General features: G+C 48.1%; 10 protein-coding genes across 10 annotated transcripts; 4 read left to right on the top strand and 6 right to left on the bottom strand.

Moving 5' to 3' along the window:
• Positions 1 to 1,299: 1,299 nt before the first annotated feature.
• On the bottom strand, positions 1,300 to 1,691 carry UREG_05981 (uncharacterized protein; the record flags this gene model as incomplete). Its single annotated transcript, XM_002585246.1, has 2 exons — positions 1,300 to 1,422; positions 1,587 to 1,691. 2 exons carry the CDS (start codon positions 1,689 to 1,691, stop codon positions 1,300 to 1,302), a joined length of 228 nt encoding a protein of 75 aa, XP_002585292.1.
• Positions 1,692 to 3,863: 2,172 nt separating this feature from the next.
• Positions 3,864 to 6,539, bottom strand: UREG_05982 (uncharacterized protein; the record flags this gene model as incomplete). The annotated part of the gene is made up of 4 exons (XM_002585247.1): positions 3,864 to 3,939; positions 4,046 to 6,046; positions 6,102 to 6,177; positions 6,233 to 6,539. The coding sequence occupies 4 exons, from the start codon at positions 6,537 to 6,539 to the stop codon at positions 3,864 to 3,866; spliced, it is 2,460 nt and encodes an 819-aa protein (XP_002585293.1).
• A 1,002-nt stretch (positions 6,540 to 7,541) lies between these two features.
• On the bottom strand, positions 7,542 to 9,779 carry UREG_05983 (uncharacterized protein; the record flags this gene model as incomplete). Its single annotated transcript, XM_002585248.1, has 4 exons — positions 7,542 to 7,924; positions 7,988 to 8,435; positions 8,569 to 9,558; positions 9,648 to 9,779. 4 exons carry the CDS (start codon positions 9,777 to 9,779, stop codon positions 7,542 to 7,544), a joined length of 1,953 nt encoding a protein of 650 aa, XP_002585294.1.
• A 1,817-nt stretch (positions 9,780 to 11,596) lies between these two features.
• Positions 11,597 to 12,167, bottom strand: UREG_05984 (uncharacterized protein; the record flags this gene model as incomplete). Its single annotated transcript, XM_002585249.1, has 2 exons — positions 11,597 to 11,783; positions 11,854 to 12,167. 2 exons carry the CDS (start codon positions 12,165 to 12,167, stop codon positions 11,597 to 11,599), a joined length of 501 nt encoding a protein of 166 aa, XP_002585295.1.
• Positions 12,168 to 13,453: 1,286 nt separating this feature from the next.
• Positions 13,454 to 14,905, top strand: UREG_05985 (uncharacterized protein; the record flags this gene model as incomplete). Its single annotated transcript, XM_002585250.1, has 1 exon — positions 13,454 to 14,905. The coding sequence occupies one exon, from the start codon at positions 13,454 to 13,456 to the stop codon at positions 14,903 to 14,905; it is 1,452 nt and encodes a 483-aa protein (XP_002585296.1).
• A 542-nt stretch (positions 14,906 to 15,447) lies between these two features.
• UREG_05986 (uncharacterized protein) lies at positions 15,448 to 16,111 on the bottom strand (the record flags this gene model as incomplete). The annotated part of the gene is made up of 2 exons (XM_002585251.1): positions 15,448 to 15,862; positions 15,912 to 16,111. 2 exons carry the CDS (start codon positions 16,109 to 16,111, stop codon positions 15,448 to 15,450), a joined length of 615 nt encoding a protein of 204 aa, XP_002585297.1.
• A 1,447-nt stretch (positions 16,112 to 17,558) lies between these two features.
• UREG_05987 (uncharacterized protein) lies at positions 17,559 to 18,689 on the top strand (the record flags this gene model as incomplete). Its single annotated transcript, XM_002585252.1, has 2 exons — positions 17,559 to 17,993; positions 18,057 to 18,689. 2 exons carry the CDS (start codon positions 17,559 to 17,561, stop codon positions 18,687 to 18,689), a joined length of 1,068 nt encoding a protein of 355 aa, XP_002585298.1.
• A 1,085-nt stretch (positions 18,690 to 19,774) lies between these two features.
• Positions 19,775 to 20,629, bottom strand: UREG_05988 (uncharacterized protein; the record flags this gene model as incomplete). The annotated part of the gene is made up of 2 exons (XM_002585253.1): positions 19,775 to 20,389; positions 20,441 to 20,629. The coding sequence occupies 2 exons, from the start codon at positions 20,627 to 20,629 to the stop codon at positions 19,775 to 19,777; spliced, it is 804 nt and encodes a 267-aa protein (XP_002585299.1).
• A 614-nt stretch (positions 20,630 to 21,243) lies between these two features.
• On the top strand, positions 21,244 to 22,493 carry UREG_05989 (uncharacterized protein; the record flags this gene model as incomplete). Its single annotated transcript, XM_002585254.1, has 3 exons — positions 21,244 to 21,346; positions 21,486 to 21,662; positions 21,721 to 22,493. The coding sequence occupies 3 exons, from the start codon at positions 21,244 to 21,246 to the stop codon at positions 22,491 to 22,493; spliced, it is 1,053 nt and encodes a 350-aa protein (XP_002585300.1).
• A 1,347-nt stretch (positions 22,494 to 23,840) lies between these two features.
• On the top strand, positions 23,841 to 25,187 carry UREG_05990 (uncharacterized protein; the record flags this gene model as incomplete). The annotated part of the gene is made up of 2 exons (XM_002585255.1): positions 23,841 to 23,923; positions 24,050 to 25,187. 2 exons carry the CDS (start codon positions 23,841 to 23,843, stop codon positions 25,185 to 25,187), a joined length of 1,221 nt encoding a protein of 406 aa, XP_002585301.1.
• Positions 25,188 to 25,982: the final 795 nt, after the last annotated feature.

A 25,982-nucleotide genomic window follows, 5' to 3' on the forward strand; every position in this document is an offset into this window, starting at 1 on the left:
GGATGTGAAAGCTTCCGCCCCTGCATAACTAAACATGTTTGCAGAGCTCCATGACAAAGAGTATCTACTCTTGTATTGACTTGCTGCTCATTTGACGACCTCGAGCTGTTTGCACCGCATGGTGCTTAGTAAGCTGCATCATCCCAAACCTGGGGAAAACCCGCCGATCAACGACAACGTCCATCATGCCTGGGCACAACAATCGGAGATGTGACTGCAAGCCATCCTCTTGAGGTTCTTTCGACCGGCTTCCTGCTCGCATGGGATGGAGTTCTCATCCCACGTCCAACACGATCGACTCGACGCTTCGATCTCCAATTGCAACGACACTAATCATGCCGGAACCGCCCTCCGAGCAGCTAGGGCGCTCTTTTCCTCAGACCAGCCGCCTTGGCTTACTAGGGGGATCCGAGAGCTGAGGATCCTGGCGGAGAAGTATGCGCATGAATCCTGGATACGGGGTACATTTTCACTTGATGCAAAAGTGGAAAATGCATACACAGCCTATTGCGGGCCAATTTTTCAGACAGTTCCTGCGAGTGTGTGTCTTTTCAACTCCTGCTAACATTTGTGTTCAGACTGGTCAAACTCGTATGGCTGCGAGAGCCAATTCAGATGGTGGCCTGCGAATCCTGTTGTAGCGGTTCGGTGTGCTGTGGCGGCCCAGAGTCGCAAGGAATGACAATTGTTTTACGACCTGCGGGAAGGTTCCAATCAATGGCCCGACTGTCCTCGTGGGATTCGCAAGGATGCTCGGATCACGAAGTCCACAAGATTGCAAGGCCAAACCCAAAGAGCCACGAGGCAGGGATCGTCAGGCGACAAGCGATGGAGGCATCAAGTCATTTGAGGTTGCAAATGTCCTCCGCATCTCCGTGAGAGACTCCAAGAGCGTCGGCTATCCAATGAGTTTATGACACGGGGACCACCTCCTAGTGCATGATGGAAGAGCGCACCACACGCCTGTCGAAGGGGAAGGGCCTCGTCGTCGACTTGTCAATCATGTCGGGCCTTCCCAACTGTCTTTTTCTCATCGGTTTGGAAGCGAATGCGCAAGTAACCAGCATTTCCAACGTCTAATGAGCAGCTCAGTTTACTTCAAGCACCGGCGATACGCCGCAACAGTGACCCTGGTCCTCGTCTGATAATGTGTCAACTAACTTAACAATGGTTTTATTTCACCCTACTCGCTTTGTTTCCTCGTTTCATCAAAGGCAGAAGAGTGGCTGCGAATCGAAACACCCCCAGAAACGAGGGTTACCTCCATTATTTCATGTTGACAACCTGGGTTTTGGCGAATCAGAAACCGAGGTTTTGAGAGTCTGGAGACCGCAGAAACATGGCAGGAATCGCAGAGAGCGACGATTTGTCTGGACAAAAGTGAAATTTATCTGGAAGTTCATTCTTTTTGGGCTTCAATCTCTTGATGGCAGTGTCAACATGTGTGAATCATGAGAAATGAACCAGACTCTCTGGGATGCTGTTTGTGCTAACACTTCATGCAACCCGCACGAATGGGTTTGTCGCCCTGTTTTCAAGAAATTTGACAATGAGATTGATTCTCCACTTCGAAAACATGCACTCACGATGCCACATGGATGGTTCTCGGAATTCCTTTTCTTGTTGACCACCCCCGGCGTAAGAACGCGCATTCGTGTTGAGCTCCAGCCAATGGCACTGCCAGCAGCCATTCTAGCGCTTTGCAGACCAGCCAGTCTCATTTCACCAACAGAGAAACCCGCGTGTCCGCGTGTCTGTCCATCCTGCAAGATGCACTTCATCACAGTGACGAGCCAGGCAGGGTCAAATCACGACTCGCACCAGAGCATGGAGTGCATGCCGTCATGCACGATGATCATCCCCCATGCTTCAGTCCCTATCTTGTGTAACCCTGGCTGGCTTTCGGGAAGATCCCTTTTTTTTGACAAAACTCTCGCATTGAATTTGTAAATTTTTTTCAACCAGAAAACGACGTCGTGAATCGAAAAGCACATGACGAGATGGTTTTGTTGGAGCAGCATGATTGACAGCATTTTCATCTACCGTTGCATTTGAGCTCGCATCCTTCCGGCCTCACCCTCCAGTAACATCTACTTGCAACATTTCCTCCAGAGCCTTTTTCTCCGCTTTCGGGTTGCCAAAAATAGGGAAGCAGGGAGGCTCTTCAGCCCATCACATGGTTTTCCCTGCCTTGCCTCGATTATCCCGGTCCTCGCGCCAGCCTAGAACAATTCGAGACGGTCAGCAGCCAGTGGTCTCCTTTCAACCGCTTTCAAGCAAATCATTTTCCATCGAGCCAATGAAATTGCCATCGTCTGAAGTTGTCGACTGCCACTCCCACGTTTTCTCCCACCCTTTCCGGTTACGAGCACCAGAATCAGATTCAAACGCTGATGGCACTCTCGGTGGTTAACGAAGGATGATTATATTAATTTGTGACCCAACTATTATTACCGGGATTCGACGTTTCGAGTCTCGCAGCTGTTGTGAGGTGACAATTGGCACTATTATCACTTCCGTGTACTATTATTGATCGCTCAATCTCTCCTCGACTACATGTGAAATTTGGGCAAAATCGATGGAACGCTCAATCCCGTTGCGGGGAGAGTCGCACAGGCCGTTTACTTGGGTTAAATGACGCCGTGCCGATCGTCTATTTTTATAGATTCTCTTCACGGACAATGCGAAAGCTGGGATGATCACCGTTAGATTCGCAATCACCGTCACACCACAGCGTAGGAGATTTTGAAGAAAAAAAAAAATAGTTGGAAAACAGCCCCTGGTATTCTTTATAGCCGGCAATGTGAATTCTTCACTTTTGGCCTCGAAAATCATGGGGAAAACGGTGGGGAACAGTGCAATGAACTGCCTGAGCGACATTCGGACAGATTGAATATTCCAGTTGGTCGCAAAACTCGTAGTGAGTGAACTGCGATGAACCAACTTGCTCCGCAAGTTGGATGACCAAGCCCACGGCGAACTCCGTCCTCCTAACTACTTTCCCTTATGAAAACACTCCTCCGGGAGCCCATCCATGCTTCAAACTGACGATCAGCCGAGACAGCCCTTGCTCGAAAACTCGATAGCCTTTTCCTTCGGACACGGACTGGGACTTTTCCTGCCCCAGCAACATGACACGCCGGTAATGAGACCAAGCCTGCGACGTTCCCATTTCGACCCATTTTTCCCCAAGAAATGAGGGAACCTCAGCGTGCTGGTTTCTCATATCCTCCACTGCTACAGTGCTACTGTAGCTTGGGATGAAACGCACCGTCTAGTTACCGTTATTTGGCTCCATAAGCGAGTTCAACGCTTGGAACACACAGTGATGAATGTTCCCTCGCAACTATCGTGGTCTCGCCTCTCCGGTTGTTCATTAGCCCCAGAACCATCTGTCTGGCTGACCCACGAACTCGGGCTGTGTCTCAGTTTTGATCGACGCTAGCCTACCAAATTCTCATGTACTCCATAGTTTCGCCCCCAAGCTGAATCACTACAAGAGCCTCGGCCTGGGGGACGTTTTCCAGGCTTGGGAAATTGAAAAGAATTCTACAGATGGAGTGCTGCAATTGAGTGGATTGACACGACGATCGAGGTGCAGAATATAGGTTCGCTCCAGTGCCAGTGAAGGATGCATACCCGGCGAGCTGCAACCCAATGACATGATGTCCTTTTCCTTTAAAGAAAAGAGGTAGATAAGTAGTTTGGACAAAACAATACTATGGCTGGATTGGTGCGCCTAAACGCCCTTTATGCTCATCCCTACGCCTCGAAGAAAACCCGCCTAGTTCTTGAAGCGCTTCTAAACCAAGGGGAGCAACGAATCTGACCGGCAAGAGGAAAAAAAACAATGAACGCTCAACTTAAAAGACTTCAAAGACGCCCCGGTCAGATTCGCTACTCTCCCGTGCTGGCGTACGCTCAGCTGTTCGATGGCTACTGGGCACAGCGGTAACAGTAAACCGGCCAGCGCCGGGGCTCCTACTTTAGTCAGAACTGGCTGATATTTGAGAACAAACGACATGGGGAGAGAAGGGATGCATACCACCTAGTGCTGTCGATTTGCGGGAAGCTCGACCCAAAGTGATGCCCAAACGAAACTTGAGAAGTTGTAGGGGACAAGAATCTGCCCGTAGGCGTTTCTGTTGTGTATCCATCCCCTACCCTTGGGTATCCTTGGGTTGAAGACGCCGAGAGCGAAGGACCCCTAAGGGACCCAAACGCTACTGGCGAACGAGAAACGCTTTCCTGCCTGCGTTTCCTGCTTGAAGCTTTGGTAACGTGGTTAAGATACCTTTGGCGAAGCCCCTTCGCAGGCCGGTCCCGCGGTGCTATCTCCCGGTATCTGGTGAAGGAAAGGTATGTTGAAACGAGGCCCGTAGCAATGGAAACCAGCAAGGCAAGCGAAAGGGTGGTGTGAAGGGCTATTATGCCCAAGCCTAAGAATGCCGTAGTGATCCTCCCAAGGTTGAATGCTGGGTGGAAGGTCGATGAGATTGCTAGTGTGGCTATTTTGCTGAAGCCTAGGAGATACAACATAAGAACGTTTAAGCGTGTTGCTTCAAAAGGTTTGGCCCATGCTATAAGTATCACGGAGATGAGCTCCAAGCAAAGAAGACCGAAAACCTGGATCATGCCGGACGGCGCTGCCGCCCCTAAGAATCCCGCCCGAGCCAGGTCGTAGAGCACCCATAAGGAAAAAAACCACCACCTGTTTGATCGGTAGCGTGCTGAAAGCCACGAGAAGCGCAAAAGGAAATTGCAGTCGGTATGAATGTGGTCTCGCTCGGAGGCTGAAGGTCTGTAGCGAAGTGTGTAACAGGGAAGACGAATAGCCTTGATATCAGGGTCGTCCTCCGGAGAGACATCGTCCCTAACCAATCGATACCACGGAACAACTTTGTGAATATATGTCTTCTGCAAATAGCATGTTTTCTTGTCATAGGTCAACTTCCCACCTCTGAGCCGAAAATGCAGCGCATAGCCAGAGACTCCGAGCAACCCAATAGAGACAATCGCGAGGGTAGTAGCAGCAATCGCAACTACTGCCTTAGAGCCGCCTAACTTGAGTTGGAACAAAGCTAGGAAGCTGAGAAAGAAGAAGTTGATAAAAACGAGACGGAAGACGGTAGCCAAGGCATAGGCAAGCCAGTGAGCGCGGAAATATTCAAGACGACCCGTCCTCACTAGTCTAAACCGAATAAAGAAGTCGAGCATAGCTTTGAGCGAAATTATGGCAGCTATTGCGGCTCCGATAAAGGCAAGTAGCCAAAGCAAACTAGTTAAAAATGCGTTGGATGCCGATATTTTAGCAGCACTTAAAACCATAGGGAACCCCGTGTGGCTCTGAAATGAATGGGATCCGGACGGGTATCCTGAAGAGTCTGATACTGGCATGTTAGGAGCTCTCGCGAGAAGATCTCCTGGACGGATTGAAGGGCCTTCGCCAATGGGTAAAGACAGTTTTGTATATCTTTGGGTAAGGTTATACATTTGTCCAGGGGGTGCGATAGTAACAAGAGTGCATGAATTGAAACGGTGAACGCTTTCCAGGTCGTTACCAGTAACCCAATCAATAGCACTCTGCATTTTTTGTGAGTAAATCATACCGGCGAACCATGAATAATTTGACCAAAACGCAACCAAGGCGCTGGGCCAGTTTACCGCCAATGCCCCCGAAGAGTAGATGTGATGAAAGATGGCGAATATCGCTAAGGTGGACGGGCCATGGGCGTAATGGGTCCGTGTAGACTCGATATCTCCAGCATATATTGCCAAAGCAAAAGAGGAGAGCATAGAAAGAACCGTGAATGCGGCAAGCATGGGTCCTATCACATAGGGATGGGAAAAGCTGGCACCATTTGTTAATTCAGACACATAGTACGATAAATGTGATGCAGAACTTTTCGAGGATGTCCGAAGTATAACTTGTCCCTCAAAGTCAGGAAGTTTATAGACTGTTGGCCGAAGCTCCATAACGCCGAGTTGAGCAATCGAGAATCGAGCTTGTTCTTTGATGCGAATATTCACGTCAAGAGGACATAAGCTATGAGATGATGTGAGCATAGGCAGCAAGTAGGCGAGGATTCGGGTCTACCAACCTAGACATATTTGCGGAGCAAGGATCAAAAGCCAGACGGAATCTCTCCATCCCATAGGCAAATATGCTGATATCAACTGTTTGATACACACAGTTAGTTAATCTTCCACCCAAAGGAGCCGAAAAGCATACTGATAACTCCAGAGTTAGGGACGGACGTCGATCCTTCTAGATGAAAAACAAAGGTTTCATTGCTGTTGTAAATTGCGGCATCTAAACGAGTGATACTGATTAGCGGATTGCCCATGCAGCTGGTAAAGCCCTTAGTATACAGGGATGGTTTCCGGTTTCCTGTGAGATATATCCTATCCGAATTTAAGCCAATTGTAGAAATGGATCGACTCGTATTCTCGGTAAGACAAGCTGGAGAATAAGAAAGAACGGAGAAGAGTAAGACAGCTCTTTTCCAATGTACTTGGGAGATGCCGTTGCGTTCCATGGTCCCTAGGAAGAGCACGATGCCTTGACAGAGGCGGTTCCCACTGGCATGGGCCGGATTCTGGCAAGCTGAACGACTAGGTATGTGGGAGAAACAGAGAAAGTGAAGTGTACAGCTTTGATGAATGTGTGAATGGAGAGCTCATTAGGTCACAGTATCTCGCTAAGGAAAGGGGTTCCTAGAGCACGTGCTTTTTGGTTGATACCAAGTACAATTTTTTAGCAAAGCTCAAGGTCAATCTCTCCTGAACCAGCCCAAGGGGCCAATAAAGGAATCTGCTAATTTGTTAAGACTGGTGCTGGCATGTTATATGTTCCTTGGGAGCGCAGAACTTCCTAAGAATATTGTTCCCTCCAGAGTGGTTTTTGAGAACCCCAAAAATAGAGATGGAGGCATCTCTAGCAAAATATATAGATAGTATAAAAGAGGCTCTGTACCATGTACAGATATAGATAGAATAGATGAATCCAGAAGAGCGACATATTGAGACACATAAGCTATACATGTCTATCAATGCCTTCCGCGAGGATTCATCACAGGAGCCTGGTTGGCTTAATACACAGGCATGATAGCATTCTGACCCTTTCTTCCGTATCTACTACATCTATAGTAGGGGAAATTTGTGGTACAGAGAACTGTCAAGGAAAAGGGCCTGGAGAAAGCATCGGGCTAACTAACAGCCGCGGACCATCACAAGACCTGAGGTGTTGAAATATGGTCCGTATTTATGCTAGCACACCAATATTCGAAGCAGCATAATCATATATCTGAAGGATTAATAAGTATCCAACCTCGTGAGGAATGCTCTGGAGCCGGAATTCGACTGACGTTCAACGGGTGAGGTTAATATCCATGGACGAGGAACATTGTTTTTCCGACCCGTCATAGGATCTTTGAGCACTGAGGTCGAAAACAGTCATGTATTCGTGAGTTGAAAGTGATGAATTTTGTTTCTTATTTGGTTTAATGACTATCTTGTTTCTAATCTGGGTATTATTTTCTTCAAGCTTTGCACACACAACGTGAAAGATACTCCTCCACTTTCTGCAGACCGGATAACGGTACGACAGCTCCAACGTACCCATCCGGTCGGATGATGGCGATTGCTCCCTTTTCAGCGGATACGCCGTAAATCTTATAAACGGTGTCAATGGACCCAGAGTGGAAACGCATCTCGGCGCGTTGTTTGATGACCTTGGGGACATCCTGCCAATAGAAATCTCCGAGTTGAGACGGGTAGACGCCGACGAGCTCAATGAGATTTTCTGGGAATTTGGAGATGATTTCATTGATCCCAGTGAATGCCTTTGCGGAAGCGCCGTCAGAGATGAGAAGATCGGTTGAGGCAAGGCAGAGAACCCGGAAACGACCATTTGATGGGAAGTCTATCTTGGATTAGTGCCCAAGTCTGTTAAATAATGGAAATAGCGTCGCTGGGAAGTACTTACCGTCCTGGAGATTCCGGGGGTTAGCATCTGCATGTCGTACGACTTGAACATTAAGAAGACGTCTTCCAGGTCGTAGGATTCCAGACAAGTAGTCTGTTCCAACAACGGTATCATTGACATCCTTGTCCACAAGAATGCCCTCTATGTATTCAACACCACATCCGCTCGAGAAGCCGTTTCCGGTTTGAAACACGTTCAAGAATTCGTCGTGAGTGAGGCCGCTCTCCTCTTCCGTTTTGATTTTACCAGAGAACATGCCAGCGAACGCCTTGTCGAAGTCGATCAGCTGTTGAGCAACTGTGTGACGTTCGGTTTGATATGTTTCAAGGATGCGATCTGATTGTTCAGAGCTGGCCTTTGAATCCGGAGTTAAACCGTGGATAGCATAGACAAGTTTCCACGCAAGGTTGTAAGAGTCCATCATAGACACATTCATCCCTTGGCCAGCCTAGAATAAACTTAGTCATTTTATTTTGATAGAAGAGGTGATGTATCAAATTATTGAAGCATAGTGGAGAAATATTGTTACCTTTGGACTATGGGTGTGGCAAGCTGCTGAGAGTTAGCATGGAACAGCCTACATCAGGTCCAAGGGCCTTACCATCGCCAACAATGAAAACTCTCTCCTTTCCTCGCGAGTCCTTTACGGAGAACTGGCTTGTCATTCGCTGACCAATCTGATATGCGGCCCACCAATCGATGGCGTTTTCGTCTCGCATCCTGATGCTGTATGGCTTGAATACTTGTCTGGCTTGCTCGAATATGCTCTCTGCATTCACCTGTGCTCGTCTAGCCTTTGCTTCCCGTTTAGCATCCTCGGTCATGCCATTGGCGGCTGTTGATTCGTCGTCTGGCTTCACAGCGCCTGGGACCTGGACATATAAGCGGGTGAGGTATTCCCCTGATTGGATGCGCTCCCGAGGAATGACCATGACAGAGCCAGAGTCCGAGTGAATGGCGCATCGTTTGCGAATATCAGGGAAATCAGTCACGGCGACAAAATCAGTAACACCCCAGATGTGATCCGAAGATTCGCCTTCCAACATTAAACCCATCTTCCGTCGCACAACCGAGTGCGCGCCGTCGGCACCAACGAGGTGTTTGGTTCTAATGGTCTTCTGGCCCTGCTCAGTCTCGATTACCGCTACGACGGGGAATTCGGGGTCCCCTTCTTCGTCGATTTTCACATCAACCAAGTTTGTTGAACGCATCACGCCACGTTTCGAGTATCTAAGCAAATCCGTTTCCAGGACACGCTCGATTCTGCCCTGGTGAATGGTGATTTCGTACGGATATCTCGCACGGACCGCAATGTCGGGCACAGTTGAAGTTCGTTCGATACCGCCATCGCTAGAAGGGTTCCAAAAAGCGATTTGGTGCATGTGGCAACCTTCATTGTCGAGTTCATCCAGCACGCCTAAACTCCGTAGCACTTCAAGTGTTCTAGGCTGCAGCCCATCGGCCTGGCCGGAGAGGAGTGTACTTGATTTTGAATCGATGCAGAGTAGGGATTCGTCACTGAGACCGTATCGTGCTAGGAGGAGATTGAGCATAAGTCCCGCGGGACCAGCCTACAGCATTGAGGTTAGCTGATGTTGCGCAGCAATGCGTATGGCACCTAGGATGGCGTAGGAGCACTCGATGATAGGTGTGCACATACCCCGACAACGACCACTTCATATCTGTCTTCCTTTTTGTCAAAAGCAGGGCTGAGGCGGGGTAATGGGCTAGCAAATGAAGGCAAAACGCGCAGTTGCCGACTCGATGTTGCGAATTCAGTAAAGACGGGCATGGTGACCGTGAGCTTTGAATAGTTTCTCAAGCAACCGTTCCAACAGGCGAGACGTAGACCTAAGCAAATGGCAAGAGCAAAAACATGCGGCTAGCTTCTATATAACCAAGTGCCTACGAAGGTAGCACCCCGCGTCCCGAAAGTAATAATTCTTATCCTAGAACCCAGAAACCCCCCCGGACTTCAATCGTATGGCCGGGAATTGAGTTTCACAAGCATGATTTCTGTGGAATTTCCGCTCCACTACTGACTTTTCCAGCTCGACGACTGGAGACACAGGATGGTGCCAGAAAACAACCACGAGGCCAGGGAGCAAATGGTTCTTCCGTCGTGGGGAACCTGTGGGGATAATATTTCCGCAGAAGGCTTTGGTGATGCTGAGCTAATGGAGATGTAATCCAACTTCAGTGCGTCGGCCGACGGGGAGGAGCGGCGAGCCGGACTGATGTGGAGTGGCCTTTGCCCCCAGCATGATATTATTCGGGCGGTACTGTATTTGTCCGCTGGGAATCGGATGGTGGTTCAGGTGGGCGAGCCAGGGCGGTGCCTGATGACGGATCATTATGTAACCAAGGGGCCATCGGCTCGGGAGCGAACGCTCTACTGATTGGTGGGAGCGGAGAAGGTCGTGCCGAAGCGCCGATGACCGGCTTTGCTGCTGATTGGCTGCATGGGTCGGCACCCGACAGCGTGGTAGGTGTGTCATGCTAACCATTCTGGATTTAGCCTTCCATGTGATGTTCTTAGTCTTTTCCTCTGTAGTAAATAACAACTGCATTATGAATCTCTTGCTTCAACAGATTAAGAGTCTTTAATAACAACTTTTAATTCCGAATGCAGCCATTCGAATTTCAAGCCACTCAATCACTCTTGCTAGGATTACATAGCAGAACTGCTACAAAACCATTTCCCAAATTACTGAAAGTGCTATTATGCTGAGACAGCAAGGTGAGCTATTATTTGGGTGGTCTTCTGATATTAGTAGCGTGACAAGCAGCAAATGCTCTGAGTGATTGGGGTAGAACTGGTGAGCAAGGTGACTGCTGGAGAAATTCACTTGACCTATTGCTCCCATTTTGCCTTGACCGGCCATCGCCATTCTGATATCAGTCAAAGTCAGAGAGTTACAAGTAACTAGTGGTCATAAGCACAGATAACCTTATCGGAGGTGGAGCCTTGGCTTTTGTGCTTAATCGCACTTTTTGGCCGAGGAATTCTGGGGTAAGCAGTAGTTAGCACAGGGTAGGGGGCTGACCAAATGGAGCTTTGAAAGTCGGATTTCTCCTCCATAGTCAGTGGTCGAAGCCAGAGGCTTTAAAAGACTTGAAGCTTCGAGGAGACAACTCGATGCACTCCATTCTTAACTCGCTGACCATTTTAATTTCAAGTCCAGGTATCTATTTGGCTCATGCGGCTGAGAGCGCTCAGAGCGACTGCTTATCTTAAGGTTAAAACTTAGAAGACGAATCTCATATGAGTCCATGTTGCTATAAAAAATATCTGCTTGTGCTTCTTTTGCTGACTATGAATCTGACGGCATTGCTCATTATCTCTCACTTCATTTCTCTGGGGCTAAACTACTTAGTAGGCATTGATATGTTCATTTAGCAAAGTAGCTAACTGGCAGGTTAAAGAGAACACCCAATCAGTACCTTTGTACTTGTGCATGGTAAAGAATGGAAGAAACTAAAATCCTGTAGCACGCAAACAGAAAGCAAGTGCAAAGCCCCATACTTCTACTCCCGCACCACAGATCATTCTATACGTCCAATATTCCATCTAATGCTCATACGTGCGAAAAAATGTGATTTGGAAACCTAGCAGCCAGTGACATAGTTGATAACCAACCGGCAGCCATCATTGTAGGTCTTGCTTCCGCAAATTTTGCAGCCTCTGCTCCGAAGTTGGTTGTAACCGTCAATCATCTCCTTCCCCGATAAATCGCAATTACCCCCTTCGACAAAAATGCCGCACTTTTTGTAGCAGACACCGGTTTGAGTGGCTCTATTGGGGTCACGGTAGCGATTAGATTCCGTCTGAACAGTCTTGGAGTATAAATTGGGATTTAACCTACCCAGATCCGGTAAAGTATCGATGATTCCTATCGATTATACGATAAGCGGCGCCACAATCCGCCGCCGACACGCCCCTACCGCAGAGAGTGGACCCTTTGCAGCTGAAGCTATCAAGAACTGCCCATGAGTCTGTCAGCTTTACAAAAGATCTAGCTTTGACATAGACGACGGAAAGAAGGGCATGTGTCATACCAGTAAATTCAGGGGAGGCAGACGTGTCAACAGACGCTTGGACAACTTTGACACCGTTGAACAGAGGGAGCTTGTGGCTGCCTGGAGCAGCCTCGGCCAGGGTGCCAGCTAGGGCTGCCATGCAGAGAAGGAGGCTACCGGCGGACAGCATCGTTGGAAAGAGCTAGAGACTTGAAGCGGAGTGATTATGGACTGTCGAAGATGATGGTTTGAGAGGCAAAGAACGAGGAAATTGACTGCATTTTATATTCCGCCCAAGGAGATACTAGGGACCTGCTGCGCGCGTAGAAACGCATCTGAACGGAACCAAAAGATGCGACAGTACTCATTATTTGCCCACCGCACTCTATCCCTTGCCCCAAGATCAAGGCCGTAAGCAGGGTTATAGTCGGGGGTTTCCCCTCTCAGACTAGGCTTTCCCGCGCCTGAGATGCGGGCTTTTAGCAAGTCGATGTCACGTCGCCAAACGAGCTAAGGTCTGGCTCCTTTATTAGGCCCATTCGTCCAGTCCTTTTGATGGAGACTGGAGATGGATCTTTGTTTGTGTAGAAGGAACGGGGCGGAAACGCTGGAGATTTGGGGATGTAACTATTTCCCTGCACACATGGTTTAAGAGAGTGGTAGGTCACCTTTATTCGATATGCCCTGCTGCGCTGGTTTGGTGAGGATATGCTCTTTTGTCTTCTTGGACCCTCTCCTGGTTGTCCCAGTTGATCATCAAAGTGTTCGCCATGATGTCTAGACAGCAATACTCAATCAAGAGTTGCCCGAGGCCCGGGGGTAAAATTTTCAGCAAGGGGTTAGGACATTGTCAAAGACAGGCCGATGTAGTTCAAGGAAACCTGTCACATCTTAACGGCTGTCGGATCATAAGCGCTTTACAGGGGTGTAGGTAGCGCATCCACCACACATTCTGGACGGAGATTAAGTGACAACATGGAGGAGCAACGGGCCGGGCCGGGAAAACTTTATCCAGATAAGAGGCATGATGTTCAAGGGGGGTGAATTTTGGATACTGACGGTAGATTTTCACGGGCCGCCGTTTGGACCCGAGCTTCTGGTTGACCCTTGCATTCAGAAGCGAGACTTCGGTCGCTGTCAAATTTCGTTCCTGCGGACTAATAGAAACCCTGGTAGTATCCACTAGCATCGAATCGCGGACTGCTCCAGGTGTTTTCACTCGATCGTACCCTTGTAGATTTCCGCCGTGTGTGGAGACTCAACGTTTTCTTTGGCCTAGGGAGTCTAGATCAATGTAATCATGATCTTTGTCCAATATATGCATCACAGGGGGCCCTGGAGGGGATAAGCCTGAGAAATGGTATCCTCCCCATTCCCACAACTTTCGTCGAAAAATATTGCATCTCAATTCTTGCCGCATTCTGCCCCAAGCCCATGTCAAGCGCCATGGATTTTTCCTATTTTGTTCGCCGCAACTGTCCCTATTTCTCGCGTGCTATCATCAAATCAATCCTAATTGCTATTTTGGGAATTAGCATCTTTGCGCTATGGTTCGGCATGAACTCGGATAGGGACAATGTTCATCCTATCCTCACACAACTGATCCCCGCCGGCCACTGTGCTTGCACGACCGCGACGATTTTCAACTGCACGAGCTGCGTAGACCTAGCCTTCAAGTTCAAGCCAACAATATCACCAGCCCCACCGCTGGCCACGCCCGCTTGGGCATTTCGGTATGGTCAAGATGACCACAATACAGCTCTTAACACAGGACAATGCCAAACTGCCTTCCCAGGGCTATATGAGGATGTTGACCGCGCTGTTCGCTTCTGGATCTCTCGAGGTGGTATCTTGAAGAAGTCATTGAACACAGTTAAACTCCAAAATGGCATGGCAAGAGCAATGATATATAATGGAAATCTGTTCATTATAGAAGCTCGCGCTGCCCAGGAAGACCATCGGCGAAAGATTTTGGCAGTTTTGAGCTCAATTCACCGAGCCCTTGGCAACAGAGCACCTAATATCGAGTTCATCTTCTCAGTTGAAGACAAAGTGGAGGATGTATCTGGTCAAGGCCATCCCCTTTGGGTGCTCAGTAGGAAAGCCACTGAGAAGTCTGTGTGGCTGATTCCAGACTTTGGGTTTTGGGCCTGGGGTAACCCAGCAAGCAACATTGGTCCCTATGACCAGGTGGTAAAGCGGATCGAGAAATTTGACTTGGAGGATACCATGCCATGGTCCTCAAAAACTCCGAGACTGGTCTGGAGGGGTAAACTGAGCTTCGCACCTAAGCTAAGGCGAAGATTGCTCGAAGTCACAAGAAACAAGCCGTGGGGTGATGTGAAAGAGATTGTTTGGAGTAGAAAATCTCACTTCATCAGCATGGAGGACCATTGCAAGTATATGTTTATTGCACATGTTGAAGGTATGAGAGTGACTTCCCCTGCTCCCGAGGATCAAGCCATGGCGCTAAACACATATCATCCAGGCCGGTCCTTTTCATCCTCATTCAAATATCGGCAAGCCTGCCGATCAGTCATCATCGCCCATAAGCTTCAACATATCCAGCATCACCACTATCTGCTGCAGTCAAGCGGGCCGAATCAGAATTTCGTCGAGGTCGAGCGAGACTTCTCGGATCTTTCGGACAAGGTTGAAGAGCTGCTAGCAAACCCAGAAAAGGCCAAACGAATTGCCAATAACAACGTCAAGATATTTCGAGAACGCTATCTCACCAGAGCTGCTGAGGCATGCTACTGGAGGAAGTTATGGGAGGGCTGGGCCAGTGTATCGCAGGACAGTCCGATATCGAACAACAAATCAGAGCCTGGATTGAGATTCGAGTCCTTTATCCTTCTGGAAGGAAAAACCATGCTGTCGTTTTCGCATCAGGCTTGAGATGAAGCAACGTCGCGGGTCGACAGAGTTTGATAATCAGACAGCTGAGTCAGCGATAACTAGTCAGCTGACTAATAACGTAATCTACCACTCAATGACAGCCATCAATCAATGATGCCAAATTCCAAATGAACGACAACACTTTAAATAGAAATATTCATCATTCATGATTTCTGGCTGAAACTCTGATATAATTAAGAATAAATCAAATATAATATAAATTGTTTAATTCTCCTTCCAAAATAATGCAAAACCTGTGTATAATAGCTAATGAGCACGCCAGGTGCCACTCATTCTTGTTATCCAGGATCTATGGAAGGAATGGATAGATGCGTACCCTTAGGTATATATGGCCACATTCGGGAACTTGTTGAAATATCGTCTTTATCTATTTCCCCGCCTAGTATCATAGTTCTTCATTACACACTGAACAGGGCGTGCTCCGTATGTCTATACGTTCCATCACGTATGAAAACCTCACTTTTCTGAATATATTCAAGTACTCGTTCAGAGGTAAGGTAAGAAATTTTGATATCATTTATCTATTCTTGTTTAAGGAAAGTAATACCCCCGTTTCCCCAGTTTTCAAGGCCGCAGATATCCTCAAAAACACCAGCCTCCTCGCCTCGCAAGCGAGTTCTCTCCGCAAACTGAGACAGGGGGCAGCTTGCATCGGGGCCGGAATTGCAATCGGGCAAGGGGACAATGCCGTCATTGATGTTGATGCGAATGAAACGCGATTTTGAGCTAGGCGGCTCGCCGTTAGCTGGGTTGTCTACCTGATACCTCCCTGGCGACTCGCAAGTCAGGCGCTCCAAGATGATTCGACCGCCCATGGGCATAACTTGTGATGTTCGCCAACGGCGGTCTCTTGCGATATGGGTCGTTGGTAGGTCGTCCGGCTGGTCAAACACGTTTAGTGCAGCGAGCATTGGTGCGATGTCGCCATCATGGACGCTACCATTGTCAATCATAATAGTACTCGAGCCCACGGATGGCCACTTACAAGCTAAAGAACACATCTCCCTCGTTTGAAGGGTGTAAGAGCAATTCCGTCGTTCTATTTAGCCATAGCCATCCCATTGTCGGTGCATATGGGTTTCCCGGTCCTGCACGGTAATAATGTAGGAGATCCCTTGCGTATTCGAAATTCTCCCAGTCATCGGTAGAAAAGACATTGCACCAAGGACTTGAACCTCGCGTCATGGTCTCGAACCCGCACATTTCCTGCATGCTATATATCTCTGAGTTAGTGAACTTTATATTCGGATTATCTCTCGCTAATCTATTCGAAATCGGGGGAATATAAGTTTGTTGGAATTTCGCTAGCATATTCACCCCTTTATCATGCCCCTGTTCAGGGTCGCTGACGTATCGAATACAGGTGTCTCCAGGAGTCAAGGTGTCAGCAGCACGGTCGGCTGTCTCAGGGATAATGTCCAGCGTAGCGAGATGTTTTCCGTCCCAGTCCAAGCCAAAGAACCCGGCAGCGAAATATCGTGCCGTGTCAATCACCCTTTCGCAGTCACTAGCCCAAAATCGGGTATGCTTTCTACGATGTATAAGGTGTGAGTAGCGAGTTCGCAGCCTCATCCCAGTGGTGAAGGCTTGTAGAGTTCCAGCATAAGGTCCATGCGAGATTAACTGGTCAAAGTCATCCTGGGGGGTTTGAGTGATATATGACCAGCTGTTCAAAAAAGCAAGTGTCCCATTCATAGGAGTAGCTGTGGCATTTATTCGAGCAAGAAGAGCCAAATGACCTTTTTGATACAAAGTAAGGACGTGAACTAAAATGGCAAAAAAAGCATGCTGCGGCTTCGGGTATAAAGAAGTCACATACGTGCGCCAGCGCTAGATGTCGGATATCTTTCCCCATGTCTTGACATCTAAATTCATTCGCAGGGATTTCAGTAAAAGAAATCATCCATTTTCATATTGGTAACTGAATGAAGTCCAGGTTCGACGGACAGCGAAATCATTGAGACAGAGAGGAAATCGCACCGGAAAAAGGAAAAGGAACGGAAATAAGAGACAGTATTACCATATGCACCCCATCCACCACACACCCTGACGGCGGCCCGATCCCATGGTCTCCGACTTCAAAAACGCCATCAATCTTTTCGATCCACGGACCGGTTCCCCCGAGGTGGTAGAGTAGATTCCACCTGCCGGATTTACTTTTAGCCTCCCATTTCGCTGCAGAGGTGTGATGCCACCAACTGTTCCAGCTGGGAAAATAGGGCGTAGATGAGTAGCTACAGGAGGGTGAACTGGGAGGAGCTTGCTGGGTGAGGAAAAAGGTGTAGAAATCACGGAAATGGGCAGTGGTGAGATTCGGAAGGGAGGGCACGATAGCAAAGCCAGCAAGCAAGATTGCAAGAAGGATGCGGAATGTCAACATGTTTGATTTGAAGATTTCACAATTTAGAAGTTAGCAATCCATACTCCATTGCTGGCCATGGAGTAATAACTAACTTGTTATCTTGTGGTTGAACTGTTGAAGTTGAGAAATTGAAGCCCTTGGCGCGCGTCCCCAGAAATCCCGCGTCCCGAAGCGCGTCTTCGAGGACAACGCGGTCAAGCATTTGCATTCAGCAGTACGGAGTATCTACGGATACCTTGCCGGTTGCTGGTATCAAGGCCTCCGCAGATGATGGCCAAAACTCGGCGTCTGCTCCGTGAGGAGATCACATACTCCTTTGCCAAACAGAGAAGAGGTTACTATGATCAACAAATCCGATTTTTCGACTTCCTGAACAGCCAAAAAGATTCTATTCGGTCAATTGTTGCTCATCATTTGAATTTGAGGTCTCCCAATACCTGCCATGTTGCCGAAGTTGAGGACTGGCTGTATGGAAGCTTCAATGTTTGCATTCCCGTCACAATCGTCGATTGGAAAGGCAAAAAGCAACCTGGAGACAGGGTGCTTCTTCGAATCCCTCTACCGTACCGTGTGGGCGAAGCTTTTCGACCTGGAAACAGTGATGAAAAGGTCCGATGCGAAGCGGGAACCTATGCCTGGTTGCAAGAAAATTGTCCAGATATACCCATTCCTAAACTGTATGGCTTCTCTGTCTCCGCTGGTGTTGTATGTTTTTACTCTTAATTTTGTCACAAAGCCGTCAGTCAGATACACTAATTCGGCTATCAGTTCTCGCAAATTGATAACTTGCCGTTCCTGATGCGGTGTTTATATCGTGTTCGTCGCTGCTTGCGCTCCCTTTTCGGATATCCTACCCCTTCTCATTATGTCGGCCATCGGGGTGGGCCGGAGCTGTTAAATGATGAGAAAGAGCGGAGCAATTTTTTACTCAATGAATACATCGAAGAAGATAAAGGAAGGATGCTATCTAAGTCTTGGTTGAAGAAACGCGACGACCCTACCCTACGGATGAACCTTTTTCGAGATCTCAGTCGAATTTTCCTCAGCCTCGCGAGACATCCAGTTCCAAAAATCGGATCTGTTACTATTGATAACAGTGGCTTTCTTCGCTTTGAGAATAGGCCACTTCCGCTTGGGATCCAAGAGCTGGAGAACGAAGAAATCCCAATTGATATTCCGCGAGACTACACATACTCCACCGTTGACTCGTATATAGTGGATATTCTGGGCCTTCATGATAGCCGATTTCGCCACCAGCCAAATGCGATAAATAACTATAAATCTTGGATTCGAAAAACGGGGAAAGACGAAATGTTACAAGGCATTTGTGTCGACAGAATCAGGACCATAAATCATACAGCATCTTCAGCCAAGGAAATCCTGCATCAAATTCGACCGTAAACCATGCGTTAACTACCATCAGGTGGAAACTCGACGGCAGTACTCCGTACTCCGTACGGAGTAATGAAGAAATATCTCCATGAAATACCGATTTCAACTCCTGGGCCTGGAGCAAACTCCATGCAGGCGAATCTCTCCAATATACGGAGGTCGCCGCCACATGTTTCGGTCCTTCAGTATAGGGGCCTCTCCCAAGCCTTCGACGCAGCTTAGCGGTCCACCAACCCCCCTTACCCCCGCAAGATCACCCCTAAACTCAAGCCTGCGAACGCCCGAAAGTGTGCCAAGGATTCAAGGGGACCAAAACATATGGCGGCGGCCTCCGTAGAATTACCCTTTACCATGGAACCCGCCTTTGAGGGGGATCACAATCCGCATCCCTTCAAATAGTTAATAGGCAGATGCCTCTGGTAGTTAACCGCGGACTAGTTAGCTGACCAGTTAGTTAACTATCCGTAAACTATCAGCATAATAAAATTAAAAACATGAACTGAAGATTAGACTTCATATCTTCCAGCTCATGAATCCAGTTTCTAGCTGACATTAATTTGACCACAAGAGAATTGATAGCTTCAAGTCCCACACGGATTCTGTCTCGAAGCCAGTCACCATCGCTGGCACAGAAATGGAAGAGTGGTATAGGGCACTAGATCTAAATTGTCAGTGGTCCATGTTCAAATTGATATCAAAATTCAAACTCAACATTCTTACACGTTATCGGCTAGAGGATATGGCCAGACCCTGTCGGCGCGGGGATGCCAATAATGTTTATTCACTCAGGGCAGCATGGATCCTGTTAGCCCCAAGCAGTCTTCGTTCCTCTTCAGCATTGTGGAGAAAAATCAGACAGCTTAAGGTGGGGTAGGCACAGTGCTTCCAGCATCAGCAGGGCCGATAAAGCCCTGTGATCTCTCATAGAAGGGGATACTTCGCGGCTTTTGCCTTCCACAGATGTTTCCATAGCACTGATCATAGCCAACCTTCAGAGTCTCCTTGACTATCTTAGTTACCATGGCATGATGGCACCCCCGCGCCTTTCCCCCCAAGAAACCAACAAACCACCTTCTCTTTGTGTACTGATGTTACTACCAGCTTAGTAATATTTTGTGTTTGGTAGAAGGCCCTGTATCTGATCTTCTGCCTGGAAATTCTGTCAGCACAAGGCAACAAGCAGTGAAATTGTTCGAGGTACCAACAAGCATCTCCCCGAAACACTCAACACGCGCAGTTTCCATCTCAAGCCAACCACGGTCCCTTTCTCCAATGTAAGCACTATTGGGGTAAGTAATTGCAACATCAAAATCTAACCACACAACTCTTTCTGGGTCACCAGGAACAATCAGAATATTCTTGGGATAAGGGTCATTGTGGTCAATCAAAGCTGAATGGATCTGTTTGATGCCATCGACTGCCTTGGACATTCGCGTTTTGCTGTAAGTGAGGCAGTTCATTAATGAGGGATTCGGCAGGTATTCCATCAGAATAGCACTTGGAAAGTCAGCATCGCGCTGAAAGCTATCTAAATGAGGGGTGTGCACAGCTGGATTCAAGGAAAGCGTGTATCCGTAAAACTGTGGCACATATCCCTGGTCGCAAATGCCAGATTGTTTGAGGCGGCAGTAGGCTCTGATCTCGCATCGGGCACGATTCAAGTCACGAATCCCGTCATCAGCATACCCAGGGTCTCCCTTATTGTGGAACTGGGAGTAGTTAGAAAGAATCATAAGTTTGGGATGTAGCAAGGCACATACAACTTTCAAAACACGGGGTTTGCCATTGTAGTTCACATGGAATATTGACGACGCCTCTGATGTTTTCAACTCTCCTATGAACTTGATTTTTATGGGGTCGACCTCGATCATCAAACTGGCATCAAATCCCTTCTCTGTCTCGTAAATGGTGCCTTTTGGGCTACGCGGCAGATCAGTGTGACCGGACATGAGGGCGAGTCAAACGCTGAACTAGGGCTGCGCAAATGAGTTCTTGCCAAAGCATCTGGGGTTGGGCAAGAATAAGGCCACAAGGGTGAGAAGCAGCTGTGGCGGCGCAGACTTTGACTGGCTTCTCGTGGGTTGCTTATACTCCGTACCTCGGTACCTACCGAGTGAGTTAACTAACTAACTAACTACTCCGTAGTTAGTTAGTTACTTTAAGCTAGAAACGGAAAAATAAATTCCCGTAATATGCTAACCTTCAAGTTCCAAGTATATACTCTCTCTTTGTCAATACAACATCCCTTTTTGATCCAGAACAAGCTCTAATAATTGAGATACGATTGGGTTGAATCGACAGGCTGTCTGTCGATTTAGTCATCAATTCTGTCCCAAGAGGCATTAGCACGATAATTAACTAGCAAAGGCCTGTCGATTTCACCCCCGACGAGTCCATCCTGCAACACTTTGTTTAGCAACATGGCTGCTAATTCCTCAACCCAGTAGCCAACGAGTTGACACAAGTGATTGTGAAATTACCTGTTGATAAAATATGACTCATTTTCTCAATCTTGTAGCCCAGGGTGCGTCCAAAGTACCACATTATGAGACAAACGGCTAATATGTACGCAGGCTCTGTATATTTTGCTTATCGGCGCGCAGATGATGATGATGATGATGATATGTTTATGGGTATCTGTAATCGCTTGCGTGCTGCAACCAAAGGTTTGCACCCCCATTATTAGACTTCGAGAGTGCAAGAGTTACTGAGATTTAACAGAAACAATCTTTGACACCCTGTACCGATCACTATCGCGTAAATGGAACTAAGAGATGATGTTGCGGATCCGTTTGTTGATTCTAGGGCATGCCTTGTCGCTTCAGTGTGGGTATTTGACCTCGACAACGAGATTTTTAGTTCATCGCAAGGCGCATCAAAACCGAAAAATTGCGCTAAGCAGTTTAGCCAGCAACCCAGATGCAGTATCTCTCAGCGACATGGAGCTGTGTACAGCACCTCCAGCTCAGAGATATACGGTGAGTATGCCGGCTTTGGGCTCGAACTGGCGCCCGACCACTACGACTGAAGCACAAATTAGTTTCGCTGGTAGAATTCTGGAAGATTTCTCGCATCAATGGAGGCATGTACTGCGAAGTCGGTACAACAGGTCGACTTTTAGACGACTGGCCACTGCAATCCTTAGAATCATTATTTGATTTCACGGTGAAAGAGGTCGACTATTCTAGGCCCGGATTGGGTCCGCTGGTCCGACTGGAGCATCTACCGTCCTGGGAACCGTTTCAGAGCGATTACATTCGCCTGGAACGGGTTACCGTTATATTCTGCCAACACCTGACACATGCGCCTGCTCTCGTCCAAGAAGACGTCTGGTCTCATTTTGATCCGATCAGCCCAAATCCCAGCCCACCCTGTAAGCATATTAATTACCTTGTCCTCTCTGTGAAGGAGCTTTTCATGTGCACTGTATGTGTGCAAAGCCTTCATGGGACACTGCGCACAGAACCACAGCCATTTCTTAATGGCACCGACATGCCTCCAAGGCAAAGCATTGGACTTGCGGTATCAGCAACGGCCCCAAGTCTACAGATGTTGCGATTGCATTTACTTCCGGTTGAGATCCAGCAGTTAATCCTTTCCAGGGTATCTTTGGGCCCAATCGAGCCAGCTAGACTCGGCTGCATGCTATCTTTGGGCTCTCCATTTCGATGGCTCGATGGTGGGCGTCCAATTCAGCGGCAGGAGGTGCTTACGACAAAACCGACGAAGATTCCGGTCGAGTCACATATCCAGTTTGACGGAGACCATAGCGGGGTGGCTTACAAGGTCCGTCAGTCAAATCCCAGATACTGAATTGATTGTTGCCCTCAATGAGGTAGGAGAATAAAAGAAGGATTGGCGAAGTGAGCACACAGCTATACACTTAACAATATTCTTAGCGACCAAGAAACACTATGTACTATCAGGCATGTAACCAAGCCAACTTAAGGTGCAACCGGTAGCGGATTGTTTTTTACATAGTCCAGCCACTGTTGAATTTGAGCTGCATCCGTCACAAGGTGGAGCGTTTGCGTTAACTGGCGTATCTGAAAGCCTAAATGCCGATAGAACTGAACGTGCAAGCCACTTTGAATCAAACCATAAACATTCTCGGTCTCATTGTTGCAATTCCTCATGTGCTCAAAAAGTCGAGGCTCGGTAGTTTTGAATGAATCACTGCGTTTGCTCTCCACAACCATGACATCGAAGTTATACAACAACCCGGCTGGTGCTTGATACACTTTGAGGATGGTGAAATCCGCGGTTGTCGATTCTCCTTCGGATTCAAAAACGCTGTATCCTTCGAGTCGGGGGAACACGAGCTGTAAAATTCCTGACATCGGGCGCCGGTAGAAATGCTCCCTCGATTCGGGGGCGCTTTGAAGCTGGGCAATATCCGCGCTAATCGCCGAATCGTCTAGGTATGTGTCCATTGGGCCAGGATTTGGATCAATAAGCAGTGCTATTCCGGTCCTTTGGTTATTCCTGTGGATTTCTATCATCAGTCTTCAACGGTTCGTAAACCAGCATCTGCCAACAAGCGACTAGAAAATCCAATCAAGACTAACCGTTGTTTGCTGGGTTTGTGTATTCACGTAATGGATTTGGCCTGCGGAGTTGGCATATTGATAGTTGGGGATTGTGAACCCCTTTTATATTGCTCATTGGTATATCGTTGCATGGGGGAAGTGCTGGCATATTATGCTTGGAATACACAGGGCTGGTAGGGTTGGGCTGCCGCCTTTGTAAATACTGGCCATGGATTGGATGTCAACCTCCTCCATAGTCGGCCTGATACGATGAGGGATGCTTGCTCGACTATTCCGTAGTTATGGCCACAAGGCCCTTGGCCCCTTGGGGGCCGGAGAGGAATCACCCACAAGCATAGTCCCTGGTTACGCGCCATTTGAGTCTTGATAGAACGGCATCTGAAGTTCTGAACCATTGGAGCGTAACGATTGAACGCAAAATCCGAAAGGATGAACTATTTATTACGGGGTAGTTAACTTGTCAACATTTTCAGTTGCTTACTAATCTCTCAGATTTGCTTTCCCTCCAACCATAGATGCATCCAAACTTCCAAAGCTGCGCAGTAGTCTCTTTTCTTGCTCACTTGCAAAAAGAAACCCCCTCCCAGCGCTATCCTTTTTCCTCTGACAGATGGAATATCATTCAGTGCCTCCCGAGGAACGTGCAAGAGGCCCCAAAGGCGGCCTTTTACCCTACGGCTATTTATATAAAGAGTGAGTGAACATATATTTCTCTACCTTGGCCAACAATTCCTTTTGGAAGCGCGATATCTCTCTTAATTCCCTGGACTGTTTGCCTCTGACTTGCTACCAACCGTCCATTAACTCACAGCATCATAGTGAATCTCGAAATCCACGAAGGCCTCCGGAGGAGACTGGATCGTTTGGGAAGCGACGGAATGCCCGATACAGTTCTGCCCGTTCCGGAACCCGAACTGGCACGCCAGCTAGACGCGAGAACCAAAACGTTGCAGAGTTTGGCAGACTTTTCGCTATCCAACAAGAGGAAGAACAAGCCAGAAGAAAGCTGTTGCCCACCGCTACTTCGTCCTCAATCGATACCACACGGAAAACACCCGATGCGGTTGCAACAGAGTGCATAATTTATGGCTACAAGGATAGAACCGCACAATGGAAGGTGATAGATCGATTTGAAACCATCTCGCAGGGCGTTGTTTGTGAGGATTATCCACGCACAGACCCAGATATCGCGCCCAAATACCCGCAATTATTGACATCTGGGGATGTTGTGGTTCACAGAACCCTCTCTGCAGACGCTAACAAGAAAGCGAAGAAATATGCTGGAGGCGAACACTGGATCAAAGTCACGTTTGACTCATTTGCAGCCGCCGACCGTGCCTGTCACTTTTCTCCTCAAGACATTGATGGCTATTCCGTTTATTGCGAGCTCTACAACGGCCACGGGCCCAATGAGGATGTTCCAATCCCCAAAGGGTCCCGGGACACAATCAAGCAGAAGCTCGCTGATCCCTACACGTTTGGCCCACCCGCATCAAATGATTTCCTCCGTACTGCAGACATTGATTCCGCCATAATCCCTCGTCCATTCCCCCCCACATCTCTCAAATCCGACCTGAAACAGTTCGACGATACAATCTCACAACAGTCTACAACGACCGCAAGCTCTGCCACTGCTACGGCGCCGGTCTCTGATAATGACGCTCTTCGTCATCGATTTCCTCAACCATCTCAATCTGAATTCATGACTCACATTCCAACTGTCCGAAAGGCGGTGCTTCGACCAGCGTCTGAAGCATTACCACCGCAACCGTCCATGGGCGAACGCATCATTCGATCTATTCCTATTCTCAGTTGGTTCAGTGGTGATATTGTCGGCGATGGACCTGTCCTGAAAGAAGACGGATCCTTTGACTACGACAAATCGAACCTTTACTGGCGCTTTTGGTATATGGTCGATACAGCGCTGGGGACTGATTTATGCGGGCTGAAAGAGTAATTATTATACGTTATTTACCCCCGCCAACTCGGAGTTTATGCGGCATACAGGCCTTTTTCTTTTTATAAACTGTTTTACATTACGCCATTTATGATAATCGCCATTCACGGATAGAGGGAACGCCAATCTCTGCTTGTGAAGTGAATTCAATGGGTTGTGGTGACCGTTTACTGGGGTAGGTGTGGCCCCTTGTGAAGCTCCAATGAGCTGAGATACCAAGGGATCTTGAGGGTTCCTACTGGCTTCCCGCTTGAAACGAGTCTTCCTGTCGATTCCGAGGCTGCGATGTGGCTACCCTTCCACTTCTTTTCGGGCAAGATGGGATCGGGGAACCGATCGATTAAACGTGTTGGGAGAGGCTGAAGAGAAGAGCATACTAGATTTGAATATGGGGCTTAATTCGTGTACTTCTATGGGATGTATCAGCGTTGGTGTTGGTATTGGTGGACACCCGCAAACCCGGGACGACTACTGCTTTTTAGAGATATGAGGCAATGGCACACAGCCAAAAAAGTTTCGTCCCTCTGTAGCGATCAGAATGTAAAAGATTCTCCATCGGATGCAATTGACTTCCCATTTCGGATGTTAGGGCTTGACAGCTCCCGATTACCTAATCGATGAGGCGCTAACCCGAAAAGGGCATCCACATCGGCACCTCACAGGCGAACAAGGGAAATCCGACGCTCAACCTCAACGCCATCAAGACAGCTGTCAAGCAGATCTCCAATTTCTCGAATCGATCGGTACGTTGATCTTAGTTTGCTGCGTCTCCTGACAATGTCCCTGCCCCTTGTT

The sequence above is a fragment of the Uncinocarpus reesii genome, genomic scaffold, assembly GCF_000003515.1.
Source record: "Uncinocarpus reesii 1704 scaffold_3 genomic scaffold, whole genome shotgun sequence".
Classification (NCBI taxonomy): Eukaryota; Fungi; Ascomycota; class Eurotiomycetes; order Onygenales; family Onygenaceae; genus Uncinocarpus; species Uncinocarpus reesii.